Source organism: Medicago sativa, chromosome 2 (assembly GCF_051527215.1).
Source record: "Medicago sativa cultivar Bolivia chromosome 2, Bolivia_mono, whole genome shotgun sequence".
Lineage (NCBI taxonomy): Eukaryota > Viridiplantae > Streptophyta > Magnoliopsida > Fabales > Fabaceae > Medicago > Medicago sativa.
In genome coordinates, this window is record NC_140750.1 from 23,664,983 (window position 1) to 23,688,139 (window position 23,157).

Below are 23,157 nucleotides of genomic sequence, written 5' to 3' on the forward strand. Positions count from 1 at the left end.
AACACAAGGTATGGTAGCATTGCTTCGATTTAGTGTAATTTGGTTCCTTTTTATTCTTCTGGATGTTGAACTTGTTCGGATTATCGTTGGCCAGTAAAAATCCACTCTAAGGAATCTTCTTTTCCCATAGATTGAAAACCTATGTGGTTGAGAAATACTCATTGTTCATCTCAGTTTGAATGGATTTTGATTTTTTTTCTTTTAAGATTTGTTCTTCTGTTTTGTGTGGAAATGGAGGAAAAGCTTGCTTTGCTTTATAAGCTTTTGTTATGATTTTGCGTCTAATGCCCACACTAAAACCGTTCCAACCCACCTGCACCAATCAATGATCCATCTAAAACGACGACATTGATGGGCGAAATTGGATTGGATTTCTTCACCCGCACGACAGTGACTCTAACTTCCACATGCAATGGCTTCCAACTACAAATAGTTCAAAATCATTGTTGTATACTATTTTAAAATTATTCTTTCAGTCATATGAAAAAAAAACTTTTTCATTACCATTAGTGCAAAAGCATTGTTATATCACGTTTAAAAAATGCATGTTCTCTATGTCATACTTTTGACATCAATTTTATAACTACTAATAGTGTAAAATGAAATTTCAAAAGTAGATATTTTTTTCTTTGGTGTCTCATCAATAATTGTTCCACACAGAAATCGAACTCAGGTTTTCCAGAACGATTTATCTTTTGATGGAGTCCATCGACCATTTAAATTCAATCACTTGGTTAAAAGTAGATATTTATACCATACAAACAACTACGCTTTTCTTATAAATTGTTGCTCTTTTTCATTAACATTACCATGAAATAGGCGCAATGCCTTAGATTTAAAAACAATTAGACACATAATACATTCATCCATAATAACAATAAAATTTATTGTTTGACACAAACTTGATTCTTCTAGCGAATCATACGTTTACTCGGCCTAAATAAAGAACTACAAATGTAGGCAGAATACACTATATCAGACCATAGAGAAAACTGTAGACATATAAACAACGGTATCGGTAAAAATGCAAGAACAGAAATAAAATTAGGAACCCATTTCAAACCATGATAATATGTTATGTAGAAAGCACTACTAAATGCTATCATCATGCTGATTATAGACACAAATAACGCCACTAGTCCGGATATCAACTTCAAAGGCAATGACTTGAGAAAATCTTGCTCCGCATATCGCGAGATAAGGATGGATATAAAGATCAAGATTGAAGTTGAAGACGAGATAAGTGCCATGGAGTCGGATAAAGCAAATACGAGGAATGCTGGTTTATCTAAATAATTAGGAGATTTTGTGTTATCATTGTTTCCACCTGGTAAGCTAAATGCAGCTGAAAATACTCCTGTAGCTATGAGAGTCGAAACAACCATACAAGAATTCGCTGTTTGCTTCATCCATGATTCTCCTTTTTGAAGCAATTCTGCATGTTCTTTCGTAAATAGTTCGCGAGGTGTCTTTCCTTCAGAATTTTTCATTTCAATCATATGTGGTTGCATGTTCTTCTTTACCTCCTGCGAAATCAATGACATATGTATTATTTATATGATTTGTATTTTTTTATATGAGATAGAAAAACATATATGTATACTATATATACCTCAAACCATGATAATTCGAGCATCATTTGTAAAGCTGCTCCAGAGACTATATTGAGTCGATCAGGTGGTGCTAACATTGCTGCAGAATGCAATAAATTATTCTCGCCATCATCCAGAAAACCATTTATGCAATCTTTCAAAGACCTTATTTCATGTATCAAATTGAAGATACTAGCATGGCGGTTGAAAACAGCGATGTGAATTATGCTCTGACCCTTGTTACTGAGTTCCCATAACAAATTAGGATAAGTGCTCATAATGACAGATAGAAACTCAAAATTTCCAACTTCTGCAGCGATAATCGTTACTTGAGATGGTGCTCTCATGACTTCCATCATCTCTGAGTCATCTAGGGTAAGAAACTTTTCCCAGATGCGTCGTATAAGCTTAAGCATTGGAGAATCTCTCATACCTGAATGTTTAATTAATATTACATGAATTGAATAAGATGTTAAATTAGTAGACTTGAATCAAAGATCAATGCAAAATAAATAATCTCATCTCTCAATCTATTAGGTTATTAATTAGTACTCATTAAATGTGTACACTACTATACTCGATTTATCTTTTGAAAACATCATTATATTTCTTAATTTGTGTGGAAAAATCTTAAACGATACCTCACTTTAAAACAGATGGAGAATATGTTTAGTCAAAAAAGTGAGTACATGTGAACTTACATAAATGCAGGAGATTTTTTCGATGCCCAAGACTTTGACAACCACAAACCGAATGTTTTTGAGCCAATAGATGTAAACCCGTCTCATTGCTATCACCTCCGCGAGCAAAAGCAAGTGCGTCTTTTTCTGTTAACATCTGTAGAGCTAAATCTGCACCATAATATCCAAATTATGTTGGATAATATTTATACTCTCTCTCGAATATATATGCAAATATAATTACTCTCTTCACTTTTATTTATAAGTAAAGATTTTTAGCAATGATGTGACAACACATCATTGAATTCATGTGTAACTACTTAAATGAATTTGAAGTTTCAATTTAGTATCATTAATTGTCACAAAAGTATTAATATGCTAAAAACTTGAAGTTTCAACTTTCAATTATTTTAAATTTACAAGTCAAATTTCTAATGTTTTGTTAGTTGCATTTCAAGAACTAGTGGTCGTGCAAACTTACCATAAAGTCCCGAGTTTATACAAGTGAGGAACACGATACTCCAATCGTTTTCCTCGAGTATTTCTTTACATTTAGGAAACAAATACCATGCCATCTCACTGTTTGCTTGTAAAGCAGCCAAGTAAAGAGGAGTAACACCTTGTCCACCCCTAATTGATGGTAACACTTCATTCTTTTTCACCATTATCTCAGCAAGTTGAACATTTCCAACTGCTGCAGCAAAACACAAAGCAGTGTTTCCCAATTCATCTTGCAATTCCAAATGCTCACGGTGCATTAGTTTCACCAATTCCTCGACAAAGTGAACATGATTTGCTCCCGCTGCAATATGGAGTGCGGTTGCCCAGCCATTTGTTATGGCAGAAATCAGCAATGTTTGGTCTTGTTCTATTATTTTTTTACCTTCTTTCCAATCACCTTTTAGTGCTGCTTTGTGAAGGGGAACACAGTGGGTTAGGTATCTTTCTTTATGTTCCTCTGCAATGAAATTGTTTTGAGGGATTAATTAACTCGCTTCAATATCTATGCAATTGATATGAAAACTCATTTTAAGATGTCAAAATTTAATGATCTATTATTGATCAAAAACAAATATAGTGATCTATTTATATTAGAGAAATTTTGTTTTATTTTATAAGTACGACTCAAATGGTAAAAGGCTGCATAAATATTCGATATATTTAGATTTTAGACACAGGTTCGAATACGCAATTTCTCGCTTCTCATCACTTAGAATGTGTGAATTTCACCGGTAGACTTTTAAAAGAAAAATAAGAGGAAATATCTTATAGAAATTTTGAAAAGTACTCACAGGAAATCTAAGATGTTAGAACTTAGAATCCATCTAATTATATCGATTGTTGGCTCACCCTTATTTTCTACATACTAAATTGGTGAGGTTCAATATCTCTTAGTAGACTATATTTAAGAAAATCTCTTATGTCAAAAATCATACTAGAGATGATTTTGTGAGGTTAAATTAAATTCAAAATCTAAGATGCTTATACCATACAATTTTGAGTTTCCTAGCATATTCCATAGAGTCACTTATAACGCAATAATATTAACAAATTTTCAATGTAACTGTATTTCAAATTTTAATAGTTGTATTTAGATTAAAAGGTCTTCTAAGTACAACTTAGATAGCAAAACACTGTAATGATATTTAATATCTTCGGGATTTTTTTTCGACCCAATAAATTACCCTCTTTATGAGAAAATATTTGGCTAGATTGTAAAACGGGACAGAAGCTTACTAGTAGAAACTAAGTGGAGGAGAGGCCTTCTAAACTGAGCTGAAGCAACTCTCTGCAATGGTTGCTGGCTAGATTTGGAGTCCTCTAAAGCCATTTCTCTGCAAAGGAATTGTTGGAACATTAGTGCGATGTTGGAAAATAAATTGGAAGATTAAACACCAAGTAATTATACTTTGATCTAATGTTGTCTGAATTGAAAAAATAGAGTGTGGGGGTCCCACATAAAATAGAACTCACACATTAATAATGTTTAAATTGCGGTGTTTAATTTTAAATATTTGATAATGATAAAAATGGAAAATAAATTGGAAGATTAAACACCAAGTAATTATACTTTGATATAATGTTGTCTGAACTGAAAAAATAGAGAGTGGGGTCCCACATAAAATAGAACTCACACATTAGTAATGTTTAAATTGCGGTATTTAAATTTAAATATATGATAATGATAAAAATAATAGTAATTCTTATTTTTATTCGAGAATATCACTTCCCATAAATTTAACTTATGGTGGTTGTGATAAGAATAAGAATTTAATTAAATTTCTTGTATTTCCTTCATTCAAATTCAATAGTTTGTTTCCTCCACTTTTGTGGATTTGTTTCTTTTGATCCTATCCACAAGTGTTGTTGAACTGATTAATGGATAAACTCCATTTTAATCTTATTCATTAGAGTAGTTGTTGTCGCAATTTTTGCTAAAACATGTACAGAATCTCTATATAAATAGAGGAATCCACTCAGTTCAAAAAACACACCAATGAGTTTCATTGAGTTGTTGGGAACTCTTTCTCTCTTCTCCCTTTCTTGACTTGTGTTGACGAGTCTTTCTTCTCTTCATCTCCTTTTTCTGTCCCTTCGAAATTAAGGGTGTTCTTAAGACCATAGTCCCTTTTCGGTTTAATGTCTCTTCGGAATTAAGAATGGTCTTAAGTTCATAGTCCCTTCAATATTTTTATGTCCTTCGGAATAAATAATAATTTAAGATCATAGTCCCTTTTTCGGTATAATGTCCCTGCAAAATTATGAATGATCTTAATATATTCTTCTTCGACTCTTGAAGAAGTTAGACGTTAGAATGGTGTAAAACCATATTTGAGTGATCATAGTATCATAGTTGGAGAAGTTAATAATTAGAATGGTGGTAACATCATATTTGAGTTGTCTCAGCACCATAATAGAGTGGTAACAATGCCATATTAAAGTGGTTTCAGTGTTAAAAGAGTGGTCTTAGTACCATATTGAAGGTGTAATTCTCGAACGGTTTTCTACAGTGCAGTAGTTAACCGCACAGTTGTAGCTGGGCTTGTTTTATCCTGGAGGCGGCGTGGTTGATAGTCTGGCTTGCACAATTTTGGGCAGTGCCACGAAATGTCTTAAAGAGAGCGACCTGGTCGTGACTTAACCTAGTAACAACTTCGATAGATAATAGAATTTGGAAATCCAAATACAACAGTTTGGAAATCCAAAAACAACAGGAATAAGGAAAATTCCATGGTGAAGTCATGAGAATGACTTTTCTAATGAAGTTAATCCTCAAATTATATTATATCTCAATTTAATTAACAAAATGATCCTTTCCTTGAAAAGCCTAACAAATTAAACATTTGTATACCGATTTTTCTCAAGGTTCCAATTCTACAATTTATGGGGAAAGAAACAATGAAAAAATTTAAAAAACATGTGATATTATACACCTAAAATTGAACAATTATAAACCGATTTTCACAAGGTTCCAATCCTTCAATTCACAAAACTCACCTTTTCTTAGAAATCCTAAAAATTAAATCTTTATAAACTAATGTTCTTCAATTTCCTCAGAAAACAAAAAGAATAATGAAAAATTCTAAAAAATCATCACATCCTCCTCCATACTGCTTTTCGCCTTCAACACATAGATTCCTATTTGTGCACTAAGATTGAAATTCTCCTTAATATTTTGTATGAGGACTGATTTGTAATAATGTAAAGTTTAGTCTTAGAATGGTCCACCAAAAGAACACTATCTGGCATGACATCAACAGTTATACTATTGGCAAAACAAAATAACTTTTCTAAAAAAGTCAGTTTTCTGACAGCAACGTAGAAAGCCCCAACAAATAATATCAATTTTTTCCAATATCTTTAAAAAAAATCAAATTTTTCAGGTAGTTAATCAAGTTTAATAAGCATGAGATGAACATCATCTTATTTATCCCTGGTTTTATGGAATCTAACAAATTACTGTCCCCTATTTCCATTTAAGTTAAAAATCTACCCATCACTTATTACCATATTTGATTAATTGCAAATTTTTTAAGGGGTAATTGAATTAATTTTCTTAATCTTATAATAATTACTTGTATTCTCAAAAGTGACCCATTTCATTTGAGAGGGAGAATCGTTTAACAATAAAACATAACTCCCTTAAAAAAAACAAAACATATCTATTTATGAATATTTTCAAAATGACATTACTAGCTATCATAAAATTAGGTTAAATTATCAGAGTGAAATATATTCTTAATTCTTATAATAAAATTTCAGATTTAATCCCTAAAAAAGAACTTCTCTTTTTGTCTCCATTTCAATTTCATAGAGACTATTTCAAGACTATAATTATCCATTTTTCATATAATTTTTTTAAAATAAAAATTATTACTACAAACTACAATATTGTGGAGGATCAAATTCAAAGTCCGTTTAATTTCAAATGAACTTAGAATTCGAGGAAAATTAAATGACAAGTAAATTTTGTAGACTTCTTCAAAACGATAAAATTTGCTTTTGAATTTTTCTACGAAAATTTTAACAAAATATAAATACTAAAAATAGCTTTAAAAATAATATCGTTTTCATATAAATTATATTAAATCAGTTATGATGAAAACGATATTTATATGAAATTAAAAACCATAAATATATTTATGGTAAATCAGTTAATATGAAGTTTAATATGAAGTTTAAATATATTTATATGAAATTAAAAACGATATTTATATTTCATGATAAGTTATCAGTTAATATGAAGTTTAATATGAAGTTTAAATATATTTATATGAAATTAAAAACGATATTTATATTTCATCATAAGTTATGATGGATATTTATGAAATAAATATATTTATATGAAATTAAAAACGATATTTAGATTCCATCATATGTTGACCATCATCAAATATAAACAATTCTCTTCTATTTAAAAAATAAATATAATTTTTATTTTATTCGAAACAAGTGTCACAAGTAGAGCTAAAAAGTTGGTGAGAAAAACACCAAAACATCCGTACAATAACTTGAGCATAGTAAAAATATTTTAGACTTTAGTGACTCATGAGGAAAGTGGTGGTGGTGGTGACCGGTTGGTGACGTTGTTGGCGTGAGAGCACAATAGTTGTATTTGTATAGTATATTTTTTGGACAAAAATAATATTAAAGTGGTAAAATAAATGACCAGTGTTATAAAAGATAATGAAAATGGTCTAAAAGTAAATTCTGCAGTGGTAGTATATATACTCCAATAATTCGCATACTTACATAGTAATCATTTTAAATCTGCACTGCCTTGAGTCTCAACCAAAAGTGGTCCACTCCAATTAACCCTTCATCTGTAATGTAATAATGTAATGCATAAATAAGAGTCCACCAAATGGTTAGTTGTGACTTATCATTATGGAATCTTCAGACTTAGACCAATTAGATCCATATAAATATTCAATCACGTGCTTTTGAGAAAGGGTTAGGTTAACAGGGACATTTGTTAAAAAATACTCCCTCCGTTTCAAAATGAGTGTCGCTTTAGCCAAAAAAATTTGTTTTAAAATGAGTGTCGCTTTCAGTTTCCAATGCAATAATAACTTTTTCTTTTCAATTGTACCCTCCAATTAATACTCTGCACACTACTTCCAAAGTATTACTTTTAAAACTAACCAATAGTTAATAAGGATAATTTGGTAAAATAACCATTCTCTTTCTTTTAATCATTGCATTTCTTAATATGTGTGTAAACACCTAAAACGACACTCATTTTGAAACGGAGCGAGTATTATTTTTTATTTTTTAGTTTAAAATAATTGTTGTTCTTTATTTTTCAAAATAAAAAAAAACTCTGCCAAAAAAGGAATATAATATATTTTTTTAATGGTTTGGAGTTTACAATTAAAAGTAAAAAATCTACCCAAAAAAATGAAGAAAAAGAAAATAAAAAATAGAAAACCTGAAGCCAATCATTCATAACATAAATTCCTACTAAATATGGATAAGATCTATTTGTGTCTGAAAGCAGCTAGATTTCTTCCTAAGTGGTCTTCATAACTCTTGTTATTCCTCTATTTTCAGCATAAAGTTTTTCTTTCTACTTTTCTTGAAAATACAATACAAGCATTTTAACTGAATTTCAAGATTAGTTTAGAAACATCTTTTTTGCCAGCAGAGAAACTATATACTAGCTAGATTACTGGAAAAGCTTTGCAATTAAATAAAAATTAATGTTTTTTCAAAAATATATTCTTATTATTATGAAAAATAGAAGATCCCTTTACTTTGCTCCACCTCCAACAAGATTCTTAACAAAACAAGAACAGTCAATACAATAAATAGAGAAAAGAAGAACTGAAGTAAGAGTTAGAGAAGCAAGAAAGCAATAAATTTGATTACCTGAGCATAAAATTAGTTCAGTAACTTTCCTTGCAGCAGGGGGATTGATTGGCTATGCTTATAATTAGCCTAATTCATTCTTGCTGTGAAGTCTTTGCTTTGTGAAGATATGAGTCATTGAGTCCAAGTGAAATATATGGGTGACTATGTACAGGAAAGAGAGAGGACTTTTGGTAAGCTTTTCAAGTCAATAGTCAATTTTTAAATTATTATATGACCATGATATGTTTACAAAAGTGAACAGTTATGTTCCGTACAACAATATTTTGATCCTCACAATAGTAGGAATTTGCAAAATAACAATTTCGTTTGTGGTGGTCGCTGTTATGATATGCTATCTAGAGAAAATAGGTATTTTTTTTTTTTTTGAGAGAGACAAAAGAGGTTTTAATTAGTAGTGTTGAACTTGAAGATAAATAAATCTGATCAAATAACAATTGTTTAATTAAAATTGAAAGATATCAATTTCGTTTTTTAAATTAAAGAATGACAATCAACAGTGTCTCTCTATTATAAAATATTTATTTTTAAAAAAAAATCAATCTTTTTTTAATCTAAAAAATTTAAATTAAAGAATGACAATCAACAGTGTCTCTCTATTATAAAATATTTATTTTAAAAAAAAATCAATCTTTTTTTAATCTAAAAAATTAAGTTATTATTTCAAATTTGAAAATTAATGTGAAACCTTATAGTTTTTACCATACATATTTTTATTTAATCAACCGATGATACTCAAGTAATTAATTATTTTGATATTCGGTTCGGGAAAGAAGAAGGTCTGAAAGAGACTTTAAGGAGGGTGGTGGGTGATGGGAGTGATACTTATTTTTTATCAGACATGTGGTTAGAGGGTGTTCCCCTTAAGGACCGGTTCAGGTTAGATGCGTAGGTTGTTTGTGTGGGAGGAGGGGTTGTTAGGGGAGTGCAGGGCTTTACTTAACAATGTTACTTTTCATGTTAACTGTGGTGATCTTTAGAAATGGAATTTAGATCCGGTTATTTGCTATTCTGTCTGAGGAGCTTATAAGTTACTAGTCAATTTGGTTTCTCATTCACCCATTTCGGATCTTATTTGTCATAATGACATTCTTTTTAAGGTATCTGTGTTTGCTTGACATTTGCTCAGAAATTGGCTTCCCACCAAGGATAACGTATTTAGACGATGCATGCCTAATCAAGACTCTCAACTTTGTGTGAGTAGGTGTGATGTTACATATAATCGACTTATCACTTGTTCTTGAACTGTAATTTCTTCAACAATTTTTGGCAACATGTTCGGCATTGGATTGAATTCTCTTCGGTTGATCCTTCAAGTGTTGTTGACTATTTTATGCAGTTTTTTTTTATTAAGAGGTTCTAAAATGTGGCGATCTCTTATGTATGCTATTTGGTTTTCTTGTGTTTGGGTAATTTGGAAATATCGTAATAATATGATTTTTAACCAAAAGGAGGACTTTATTCATAATCTAATGGATAAAGTTAAGTTTCTATCTTACTGGTGGCTGAAGATAAAATACATCAATTTAGCTTTTGGTTTTTATGGTTGATCGATGGCTTAGATCGTTCTCATGTTTTGGCATTGGTTAATAACTCTCTTTCCTCTTATCATCTATTGGTTCAACTATACTCCTTTTGAATGACTCTATTGATCTTCTTTAATATATCTTGTGCTATGAATGCTCTTTATTGTTAATATATTTCATTTTGGTTTGTTAAAAAAAGTAATTAATTAATTTAGTCTAAAATGAATAGGTCAAAAGAATCTTATACTTGCTCAAAAAAAAAAAAAGAAATCCTAATACAATTCTTAATAAAAAAAATATTATTCAGATTTTATTTACCTTCCCAGATAAATATTATTTGCTTACAACGGATGTTAACTCCCCAGATGCTTAAGGGGAACAAGGAGGTTCCCCTTAAGATCAATTTCTTTGTTTAAGTGTCTACTTCACTATCGTATTTCTACAATGGACAATTTAATCAGACGGCAAATTCTTCATCCTAACGTGCATCTTTGTATGGAGGGTTGTGGCAAACATGAGGATATTGATCACCTCTTTTTATCTTGCGATTTTTTAAAAAGAATTTGGTATGGTATTTCTACCCGGCTTGGTTTTACCACAGTTCATCCTGCTCGAGTTTCAGATCATTTATCTCAAATTGGAAATTTAGGTGGTTTTTCAAGAAGTATCCGCACAGCTCTTCATTTAATTTGGCTTTCATGTGCATGAGGCATTTGGCGCGAAAGAAATGTTCGCGTCTTTCAGCATCAGGAGGATTTGTTACAGAATCTCATCGATAAAATTAAGTTGCAATGCTACTGGTAGTTGAAAGCAAATCGCACAAATTTTGCTTTCGATTATTATATGTGGTGGCTTAATCCATTTTCTTGTTTAGGAGTCCTTTTGTAACGATTTTTATTTTTCTTAATTTTGGGTTATCGGCTTGACCTTTGGTTATTTGATGTAACTTTACTCTTTTACCCGATTCTTTTGGCACTTCTTGTGTTGGGATACCAAATGTTTTTCTAATATATTCCATTTTAGGTTTTTTTTTTTTAAAAAAATTACCTTCGAATAGAAGAACCTTTTCCATAAAATTCTAAGGTTAAAAAAAAAAAGAATAAAAGAGAACGGAAGTTTCCTATCCTGGTCTGAAGTCTTTAGAATTTGAAATCATATGAATTTTTTATTACCTTTATTTATGTGGTGACAATGTTAATAGGACCTACTTTTTTTGAAGGCCCTTAATAAATTTTTTTGTACATCTATACTATATATAAAGAAAACTACCCCTTTCAGCACACTTTTGGGTTGGAATTTTCTTTCCAAAAATAAAGAAAACTACCCCTTTCAGCACACTTTTGGGTTGGAATTTTCTTTCCAAAAATACCCTTAATTTTAAATAGAAATAGCCAATTATAAAATAACACATGGATTAATAATCAATGTCACTAATCGTCACCGTTAACTTTCTTTTACCACCGTTAACAATAGATCAAACTCACAAAAAGTTTAAAAATTATATTTGCATTCTTTATATCTCTTCTCATGAATTCAAATCGATCCAGAATTCATCAGAGTACCCTCTGATCACATCTCATCACCTCTAAAAAATTAGAAAGTTTCAAGGCTCACGAACTTGATTAATACTTCTGAAGCACCATTGAATGGAATATCTTTAAGGTCCACTTGATAAATTGAATATCTTTCTGTTTTATCCTTTGAGCAATTTACTTTCCGCCAACATTACAATTCAAGCTTTGTTTTTAATTTTTTTTTTTGTTAGAAGAATGAATGAATCAGAATTTGAGAAAATCAAAGTTGAAAAATAATCACTTATGAAAAAAAAATAATCCAAAGTTTATGTTTTTTCCTGCTTTATTTCTCACCAGTCTATGAGTTTTTTTAATTTTTTTTAAACAAAAATAATAGCCGATGAGGATTTGACTATAAATCCTCTAAAAAAAGATTAGTAACAAACGTGAGCAAAAAATATTGTTAAAGATTGGACTTTAAATCCTCTAAAAAAAGATTAGTAACAAACATGAGCAAAAAATAATGTTAAAGATTAGACTTTAAATCCTCTAATAAAATATTAGTAACAAACGTGAGCGAAAAAAAAAGATTAGTAACAAACTAAGCAAAAAATAATGTTAAAAATTGGACTTTAAATGCTCTGATAAAAATATTAGTAACAATCGTGAACAAAATATTATGATTCAAAATCTTTTAGAAAAAGATTTGTTAGCACTATATTAAATGGACTATAAATCTTCTAAAAAAAGATTAGTAACAAACGTGAACAAAAGATTGGACTTTAAATCCTCCAAAAGAATATTAATAACAAACATGAGCAAAAAATTTAAATATTAGACTTTAATTCCTCTAATAAAAGATTAGTAACAAACGTGAGCAAAAAAAAAGATTAGTAACAAACATGAGAAAAAAATAATGTTAAAAATTGGACTTTAAATCCTCTGATAAAAATATTAGTAATAAACGTGAGCAAAATATTAGGATTCAAAATCTTTTAGAAAAAGATTTGTTAGCACTATATTAAAAATATTGATAAGTAGGGTTCTCACAGTTCATAATTCGTTCCCGCATTGTTTAGTTTTTCTCAACCTCTCTCCGCCCTCTGCATCAGAATTCAGAATTAACATGTAAGTTTTTTTTCTTCTTTCATGTTACAACTAATCAAAGTTGATTAATTTTATGGATTATTTGACTTTGCTAGTTTATAAGTGATTATAATTCAAATTATTTACGATTAATTTTAAGAATTATTTGACTTTGCTGGTTTATAATTGCTTATACAAACTAAGATAGTGTGCTTTTTTTTTTTTATCTATAAGCACACCTTTGGGTTGGACTTTTCTTTCCAAAAATACCCTTAATTTTAAATACAAATAGCCAATTATAAAATAATATTTGGATTAGTAATCCATGTCACTAATCGTCACCGTTAACCCTCTTTCACCTCTGTTAACCAAAGATCAAACTCACAAAAAAACTAGCACAAAATAACAACTCATGTTACTTTTTTATCAGCCTCTTTTATGTTGTACATCTGTGTTGTTCCCCTCAATACAACCGACAAAGATTGTCAAGTATTTTCATATCCCTTCCACAAAAAGCAGCATTCCATATTATTTTATTGATATAAATTACTCATTCTTAGTCTTTGATCAATTGTAACAAACGTGAGTAAAAAATAATGGAAAAGATTGGACGTTAAATCCTCTAAAAAAAAGATTAGTAACAAACATGAGCTAAAAATAATGTTAAATATTGGAATTTAAATCCTCTAAAAAAAATTATTAACAAACGTGAGCAAAAAATATTGTTAAAGGTTGGACTTTAAATCCTCTAAAAAAAGATTAGTAATAGACGTGAGCAAAACATATTGTTGAAGATTGGACTATAAATTATCTAAAAAAAAGATTAGTAACAAACGTGAGCAAAAAATAATGTTAAAGATTGGACTTTAAATCCTCTAAAAAAAGATTAGTAACAAACGTGAGAAAAAAATAATGTTAAAGATTGAACTTTAAATACTCTAAAAAAAATATTAGTAACAAACGTGAGCAAAATATAATGTTAAAGATTGAAGTTTAAATCCTCTGGAAAAAATATTAGTAACAAACGTGAGCAAAATATTATATTAAAGATTGAACTTTAAATCATCTAAAAAAATATTAATAACAAATGTGAGCAAAAATTATTGTTAAAGGGCAGACAATTCTCAATGTCGGAATCTATCTTCCACGACATATTTTCAGTCATGGTCAATTATATGTAGCTTTATCGAGAGGAGTTTCTCAAAATTCAACAAAAGTTCTCATTAATGAAGGGAAAATAGAAGGAGAAGATGGGGACTTTACGAAAAATGTAAGGGTGTGTTTGTTTCAAGTTATATTTATAGATTCCTGGGAATAAAATCATAAAAATGCATATGCCTATGTTTGTTACAAGTTTACTAAATTTTATTCCCGGGTATAAATGTTCCTGGGAATAGAAAAGTTTTCCCAAAGAAAATGGTGGGAATAAAGTTCCCATGAAGATGAGAATAAAATTATGTGTAATTACCTATTATATTCCCTATTTTTAAGGTTCCTTGGAATATTATAATGTTAACCAAACATTTTTTTTCTAAATACCTTGGAATAAAATTCCAATCTTTATATTCCAAGGAATGTTATTCCTAGGAATAAATTTGCTACACTTGAAACAAACACACCCTAATTTTTAAAGATATTCTTTTATCGTAATCATAACAATGTTTCTTTCACATAAAATGTCATTTATACATTTATGTTATTATGTTACTAATTACTATTAGAATAAACAATAAAAGATCATTATTTTTTCTTTATTTTATATGCAGACAAACTAAAATATATTGAGTTCATAAATAATTGTTATATAACTTGACAATATTTTGTTTATAAATCAATATATTAATAATTTCCTTTAGTATTTAAAAATTTAAAAAATTTAATCAAAATTATACAAACAAACATAATAAAATAATCACAAGCGTTAGCGCAGCGTGCCCGTCTTTCCGCTAGTAATAATAAATTTGTTTTAATCATTGAAAAACGTTTTCTCGTCGGCCTCAAGAATATGATTCTTAATGACAAAGATTCCTTCCTACTTACATGGACACATCATTACCAATTTTTTATAGAGCATTTAAGGTTAATTATCTTCATTTTTTTTTAAAGTAAATAGAAACATCTTCTTTTATATAGTTTTATTGTATAATAGTAAGTCTTGCTTGGTCAATATTTAGAATGAAAAGAAATTTGAAAATAAATAGGGCTAAACTGTGAAGCCCCGATACTTCAAAATGGATGACGTATCGTATCCTCTGCGTATCCTGCACCGATACCTGCCTGATACTTCCCGATACGTATCAGGAGAGTATCCGAAGATGAAATTTTATTTTTTTAAAAATAATTATCCGATACTTTCCGATACGTATCATGAGAGTATCCGATAATTATCCTGCACCGATATCTGCCCCGATACTTCCCAATTAATGTTAGCTAAAATAACTTAACTCTTGAGTACTGATGTGTTATTTTTTGGATCGATATAGCATAACAATTACAATGTTTCTTTTGGATATAGTATAACACTGATGTGCTCTTTTTAAGACATATTGTGTATGTAATTGACTAATCATCACTCTTTTAATTGTCAACATTATTTGTATTTATGTTGATGTGCTACGAGCTTATGACTGGTTTCTTTTGTTTGTTAATATATTTGCATATTTTAAAAAATGGTTATAATTATATTGTACATTTAATTATATAATTTTTTTTATTAACGTATCCCAGCAGTATCGTATCTTGATTTTTAAAAAAATTCCGTATCGACGTATCGGTGCAGTATCGTATCCGTATCGTATCTCGTATCTGGGCTTCACAGGAGCTAAAGTATTTTGTCAATCTAAATTTGAGTAACTTGAGTCCCTTATCAGACTATAGAAACTATAATAAATAGTCAAGACATTTGCGAGGAGTGAGAAAGAAAAAAATTTATATCACCGAAATTTATACACACGGTTATCATGGATTGAATAGCCCCTAATAAAAAATTTAATCTACCTATCTATGTACAAAAGTGTAGAAACATATCTTTAACTACAAGAAATTTGCCATACAACAACAGCAAAAATCGGTAAATGTCCAAAAACCGTTGGTATAAATCATAAAACCTATAGCAACGGACACTTGTTGCCGTCTACAATAATTAGCTTATACCAATGGCAAAATGCCGTCCCAATAGCCTATACGATCGGAAAATTAGGCTGTTGGAATTTTTTTGAAGCTATAGCAACGCTTTTTTACACCCATGGCCATTTAGTAACTTTAGCACCATGTAATGCGTTGGTAAAAGACCAGATGTCCGTTGCTAAAAGTCTCCTTCTTTTTTTTTTACAAATAATATTTTGTCTAAATTAAAAAAAAATTAATGACAAAAATTTTACACTGTTTTTTATACGCACCACACAATATTTATAGCAAAATAAAAGAAAATTTAAATTATATTATCAAATTAACAAGTCTTACAAATATGTGAAACCAACAAGTCTTGGGAACATATCAAACTAATAAATTTAGGTTTTATATAATGATAATAAGGGTCTTGTTATGAGTGTCCTCGAGGCACTCTTTAAGCATTTTAAATTAAGTAACTATTTTTTTAAAATGTTAAAGTTTTCAATTTTCAATACACTTTATTACACAAACTTTTTGTAAAAAAATTACTATTTAAAGTCTTTAACCAGTACCCCGAGGACACTAATTAACATTTCCCTGGTAATAATTATAATAACCACTACCAAACAGCTTCTAATCCTTCTCTCTTCCTGCAAATCTTTCCATTACTTAAGTGTAAATCTTCCTCTTAAGAATTGAAAGATTTGCAGGAAAATGGGTACTTGATGAAGCCATGATCGCATCAAAGAGAATGTTCCCATGAAAGAAGCCTTGCTCACTAATACCAATTCTCTAGAACAAGCTCTCACTTGTATGAATCACACATTGATTCTGCTATCACTCACAAAAGAGAGGATTATAGAATGAAATTGGTTTAGGACATAGAAAATGGACCAAATGATTTCTCAAATTTTATTAAAATACACACTTTGATCAATACATTGAGTCTTATTTATACACCCATACATACTTTGATCAATACATTGAGTCTTATTTATACACCCACAATAGTTGCGACAAACTGAAAAATAGAAAACTAACTCTTATTAACAAACAAACTAACTAACAACCTGAATTAATATCATAATACAACAAACAAACAAACAGTGAATCTTAAAAACCAATAGAATTTGCTGCTTCTGTAAATTTTCATCCCATGTGAAATTTCCACAAGCGAACGATCCTGCAATTTTTAAAAAAATTATGAATAGCTCAATGCTAAATATAAAGGTTTAATAATTAAATAATTAGACAATCCTAAAATTAGTTGAGAATTTTTAAATAATTTTTTAAACTAAAATACATTATGAATACTTGAACTAATAAAAAAATGTATAGTTGAGTCTTTGTATTTTCATTAGGTTTCTCAGATTTTTAAAGAAATAAAAATTATAGCTGGGTCGGTGAACATATGATTACTTTTTTGATTAAACCAATCAAATTTTTCCTCGTGAGCTTAGCGCAATTGGTAGGGACAATGCATAATATATGCAAGGTTCGAGGTTTAAACCCCAACCATCACAGAAAAAAAAACCAATCAAGTTTAGGTCGTTTCTTTAAAATTAATGAAAATATATATATTTATGATCTTCAAGTTGTGTGTATATTTTTTATTTTACTATTTTGTTACAAAATTATTTTATTTAATTTTTTAAAAATAATTTTGAATCAAAAGGTGAGAAATACAAAATCTCATTTTATAATTTTAAACAAACACAAATTGACACTTTTATTTAAAAAAAAACACTAAATCATTTATATCAAAATCACTTTTTATAACGAACGAGCACTAAAATATCAAAAATGATTTTTTAGATAATCTATTGGGTTAACATTAAAAAACATCGGTCTGATGTCTAATTCATTTAACTCCTACAAATACTTGATATTAATGCTTGGAAACCACATGGAATCTATGTAAACAACTAGATTCAAGTAAGATATATTGTCCTTCAAAAAAAAAAAGTAAGATATATTGTCAATGTAAATGATTTTTATATTATCAAATCATAATCCTCAATTTGTTAAAAACATTTTAACTTTAATCATAATTTTTCGAAAGTCACACTTATGATTAGTTTGTGATTTACTTGAGTGTAAAACTTTTTACATCATTTCTGTATAGAAATTAAATTTGAAAATTTAGTAGGGTGAATTGATTTTACCCTATCAATTTTTTCGTTTAATTTAAAATCAAAACAAATGTATTTTTTCCAAACAAATAAAATTTGAGTTCAATATAACAAGTTATAAGTTCTTAAACCTAAGTTAAATTTACAGTAGTATTTGTTAAGTTTATTCAAAATCAAATATTTATACGATCTTAAGTTTATTCAAAATCAAATATTATTTTAGAGGTAAATTTACAGCAGTTAATTTGTTAAGACAAATGAAATTTGTTAGTAACACATGAATCCTAACTTAGATATTGCTACTTCTTTGGCGACTCATTTCAAAATCATTATTTTTTATATTTTTAAGTTCAAACTTTTTTATAAATTTAAAACATCCAAAATATAAGTTCAATATTATATGGTTAATAATTGAGATAAGTATTCCATCATGCATAATCGTATCATGAGATTAAATGAGATATATGATGAAACTTAACTTAATGATTCAATAATAAAAAACACATTTGTGCATTATTCACGATAATTTTACGTGTGTATATTGGAGAGAAAAATCAAATACGTGTCTTGATACCTGTTGGCCTCATCATTTATAGTTGCTATAAGACATAGCATCTTGAGTACTTAGTGTCTGAGATTTTTTAGAACGAGATTTTTGAGAACTAGATTTTTGAGATTTTTGAGAATTCGAATAGCTCATATTTTTCATCTGGTCCGAGACTTGATTTTTCTTAGCATCATTCGAATTCATATTTGTAGGAGGATCTTCTGAATAGCTCATGCCATTATTTGTTGAACTCATTTTTGTATTTTTTTATGCTAATACAAATATTATGTTTAAGCAAAAGGAGGTAGATAACAATGTATTTATAACCTTAGAATGCTTGCTGCATTATACAAAAGTAATGTACCATGTAATTCAATGGTAAGTTTTGGCCAAATTCATTTAAGCATTTTAGAGACCACACGTAACAGAGTTTAGTTGAGGTTTTAATGCCATGAGCTGAGTCAAAATGATTTAAATAATTAGTGTTTAAATTGCAATGTTACCCTTCTTGTTTTTTTATTTTCATTATAAAAAAATTGATGAATGAGATTTTTTTTTTTTTTTGGTACAAGAGAAAATTTTTGCACGTATTCTTCTACGTAAGAAAAAAAACTATTGGAATCCATCGACTTTCACTCTTATATTATTGAGAAATGCTAGTGATTGGTTTGCGAAGGGAGAAATTTTATTTTATTTTGAAAGAAGGGGAGAAATAATTTGTTAGTTGGAATAGAATATTGGACCTCCAATAAAATAACCTTTTAGCTTCACAACTCATATAGACATCTGGGCATTTTTTATAATATTTTTATTCGTAATTTATACATGAGAAATGAGATTTTTTTTGGATCAAGAGTAAAATGTGATTTTTTTTATTTATTTTATCAAGTAGTTTAGTGGCTAGAATTCATCTTTTACAAGGTGAATAAGTGAGGTGTCCGAGTTCAAATCCCGGCCCTTGCATATAACAATGCACTTCCTTGTTAACTGAGCTATGTTCACAGAGACGTAAAATGTGATCTTTAAATATAATACAAAGGTTCTAAAAAAAACTGTAGTATAAAGGTTCTTTTTTTTACTACAATTTTATATGAACTATTTTAATAATGGTAGGTGTGGCATTCCATTATGCACTTGATATGGTATGCTACGGTGTGGGAAATATGGAAAGAAAGAAACAACTGGATATTCAATGGCAAAGTTTGTTCGACACATCAGTTAGTTGATAAGATTAAGTCACTTTCTTTTGTGTGGTTGAAGGCAAAAATCCCAAATCTCTCCTTCAATTATCATGTTTGGTGGCTTAGTCCGTTCACTATGTTGGGCATTGGTTAATGTTTTCTTTCTCTGTTTTCCTTGTTTCGGTTTTACTGTTTTTTTCTTTGTACATATGTTTGTGAATCTGTTTCTTTCCTGGTACACCTTGTACTAGGGAGAACACTTTGATTGGGTAATATAAATTCCATTTTATCCTTTTCAAAAAAATAAAATAATGGTGGACGGACCTTTATTATTATTTTGCAAATTTTAATCAAATATTATCATTTTTCTTCTCAACGGTCTATCACAACATACAATGCCTCCATTTTTTGGCTAATCATTTTAACAAGAGTTCAAGCCCGAGACTTGGTATAGTTGTTGTTCCTCTTTTCTACTAGTGTTTTATCTTGTTTTTCTTTGTTTCAATTGTGGTTGTACTTTACATTGTTACTATCACTTATGATTGTTTTTGGTTATTGGTTGTCTCTAACCCTTGCTAACACATCATAGTTTATTGATGTGAGTTTTGATTCGAATTCATAACATTTCTCTCAGCAACGACTTTGTCTCTCTTTCATTCCTTTCATTCCTAGTCACCGTCCACCACCCTATATCTTCAACTTCGTTCACCATCGTCCATTACCATGTCATCATCACATCGGTTATCATCACACAACCGTTCACCGCCCTCATTTTCCAGATCGACTCACCGTCTAGATCTCTCTCTCCCATCAATGTTATCTCACCCTGTCGTTCGTATAACATTACACTTGCGTCTCTGTCTCTCGTTTACCACAATTGTGATTATCCCCATTGTAACACCAAAGGCCGACGAGGGCGGGGAGTGGTCGTTGGTGCATAAGGCACGATAATGAACGACTCCAGATAGCTTCTAGACGAACCGAATCACATCGGAATGAGAGGGATCCCGAGGTCGTGTAGGTATGCGACTTCATAGTTGAACGAAGGCTTAGAAGAAATGTTTGGTACTACCTATATCAACAAGATGCTTCTTCTTTTTGGTAACTCATTCCATAAGAACTCCACAGTTAAGCGTGCTTGACTTGGAGTAGTCTTTGAATGGGCGACCTATTGGGAAGTTTATCGGTAAGCGTGCGAGTGAGGACAAAACACACTGAAAAGACTCGTGTGGGTTTGTAGGGTCAGTCGGCAATGCTTAAAGTTGTATGGGATGTTACACCCATCGCCGTTTTTTCTAGGCAAAATGAGAAGTAAGTAAAAGAAGATGGGTAAATGAGAAGTAATGCGGAAAATTGCAGAGAAGAAATGGTGGTCGAAGAAGAAGGAAGAGAAGGCACGGTCGTATTCATATTGAGTTCCGTCGTCTCTCTCTCTCTCTCTCTCTCTCTCTCTCTCTCTCTCCCCCGTGAGTTTTCTTGCCGGATCTCACTCTCTTGTTTGGATCTCTCTCATTGATGGTGATTCAGTGGTGGTGAGGACAACAATGATGAGAGGATAGAAGAGAAGAAAAGATGGATAAGAATGATAGTCGAAAGTACCCATTTGCGCTTGTTTTATGGTTGAAATAACAAACATACCCGTATGTAAAATTTTCGTCCCAAAATATGTGTTCAAATATCATTTTTCAAAAAAATATCCCAAATAAAATATCATTTTTCTATCCCAAAAGAAATAATATCATTTTTCAAAAAAGTAAGATTACTTCTCTTCCCATTATTTTATTGTTATTAAATCCACAATTTTGCTATAAATATCAAGGTCCATCTTTTCCCTCAACAAAAAAATTAAGGTCCACGTTAACAATATTTGTTTTCGGAAGAATTGGTAATATGAAATAGTTCATTTCAATAGCGTGTAACAAAATACTTTCAAAGAAGAATAGGGGTAAACAATTTCAAAGATAGTTTATGAATTTGCATTTACCGGTGAGATCTTTGACCATATCACCACCGTGCTCGGATAATGGCGTATAGGAACTGCAGATTGTAAAATTCATGTTACTTTCTGAGGAGTTTGAGAAGAAGAACATATATGCAAAAATATAATAATTAATAAACAAGATATTTCAATTCTTTGACGGTTTCTTTTCTTCATTTCTTAAACCAATCTGCCCAAGGATCATCTGAAATGAAATAGTATTTCATTAATAATAAAACAGAAATTTTGCAGAAATTTATCATTGCTTTTGCTTTGAGAAGAAGAACAAAGACCATGGTTAAGTTTCTCCATTACTAAGTCAAAAGTTATGACGCTACTAATAGAAGGCATGATACCAACACGACATTGCATTGCTTCCCTTCATTTGATCGTATTTAGTTTACTATCAAGTTTCAGTGCAATTGTTTTTGCAAATACCCATGAAATTGTTAGCTTTGTTCATAAAGAAAATAATATCAAGCAGTCACATCCAATTTCTTAAGTAATTATTTAAGAATTGTTATATGACGTAGTTTAGTTAGCTCATTTCAACAGCGTGTATCAAAATATTGTCAAAGAAGAATTGAGAAACTGTTAACAATTTTCAAAGTTTATGAATAAAAACCTATATGCAATTTATGTTTCTGTTATTTATTTCTGAAGCCAATGTGTAGGGAAATTAAATATTACGAAATACCCAAGGATCAATTGAAACCGAAATTTTGTAGAAATATACCATGGATTTGACATGAAGTTTACACAGAAATAGGCATGAGCCTGTTTGGATTGTCTTATTTGAGTTTATTTGCTGACATAATTATAATTTTTGTGAGACTATTTGAGATAACTTATAAAAATAGCTTTTGACAATTTTCACGAGTTTTTCTCAGCTTATTTTCAAGAAAAAGAAGGGAATAAGTGTCAATAATCATATAATCTTAGTTTATTTCATGAAGTCTAGGACTCGTCACATACTTGTTCGTGGTACTTTGCAAATTGGTTTGCACCAATTCCCCTTGTAATTCGTGAAAATTGGCATACTGATGAACCGAGACAAGTGAGTGGTGTTCAAAGAAAGAAGAAGAAGATGTTGAGTAGGAGATAAAAGAAAGGAAAATCTCCGGTAGAGCAAATAAAATTTTCAGGAAAACCTCCTTGAAGCTTGAAGGAAGAGGACGTCTCTTGCAAAATAACACTAATAAAAAGGAACAAAAACGAAATAAAAGTGAATATTAAAAAATATTTTGGGAAGTGGGAACTAGTTTGTTACTGCTTTGCTACTATAATTCTGGAAATCTTATACCAGTGTGTTTGCTATTTTCTGATTTTTGGGATTGGTTTCAGATTGTGATATGGCTGGTTCATGAAGTTTCATATATTTCTTATTAAGAGTATATATGAAGTCTTTGTTAATTTATTTATCTTCTGCATTTTCTTT

General features: G+C 29.9%; 1 protein-coding gene and 1 long non-coding RNA gene across 2 annotated transcripts; both read right to left on the reverse strand.

Moving 5' to 3' along the window:
- Positions 1 to 834: 834 nt before the first annotated feature.
- Positions 835 to 8,763, reverse strand: LOC146945658 (uncharacterized). The gene is made up of 7 exons (XM_085743963.1): positions 8,645 to 8,763; positions 7,526 to 7,596; positions 4,010 to 4,107; positions 2,754 to 3,230; positions 2,294 to 2,443; positions 1,613 to 2,025; positions 835 to 1,526 (listed from the first exon to the last, which is right to left on the reverse strand). Exons 2-7 carry the CDS (start codon positions 7,534 to 7,536, stop codon positions 912 to 914), a joined length of 1,764 nt encoding a protein of 587 aa, XP_085600089.1. The 5' UTR covers positions 7,537 to 7,596; positions 8,645 to 8,763; the 3' UTR covers positions 835 to 911.
- An 8,007-nt stretch (positions 8,764 to 16,770) lies between these two features.
- On the reverse strand, positions 16,771 to 18,852 carry LOC146945659 (uncharacterized). The gene is made up of 2 exons (XR_015026452.1): positions 18,588 to 18,852; positions 16,771 to 17,064 (listed from the first exon to the last, which is right to left on the reverse strand). It is a non-coding gene; the product is annotated as an uncharacterized LOC146945659 (long non-coding RNA).
- Between the last annotated feature and the right edge of the window lie 4,305 nt (positions 18,853 to 23,157).

Bases quoted from the DNA above. Each gene is read 5' to 3' on its own strand.
- LOC146945658 (XM_085743963.1), bottom strand. The intron at 2,026-2,293 runs GTAAGTTCACAT...TTAAACATTCAG, and splicing joins AAAAAATCTCCTGCATTTAT to GTATGAGAGATTCTCCAATG. The intron at 1,527-1,612 runs GTATATATAGTA...TTGATTTCGCAG, and splicing joins TCGAATTATCATGGTTTGAG to GAGGTAAAGAAGAACATGCA.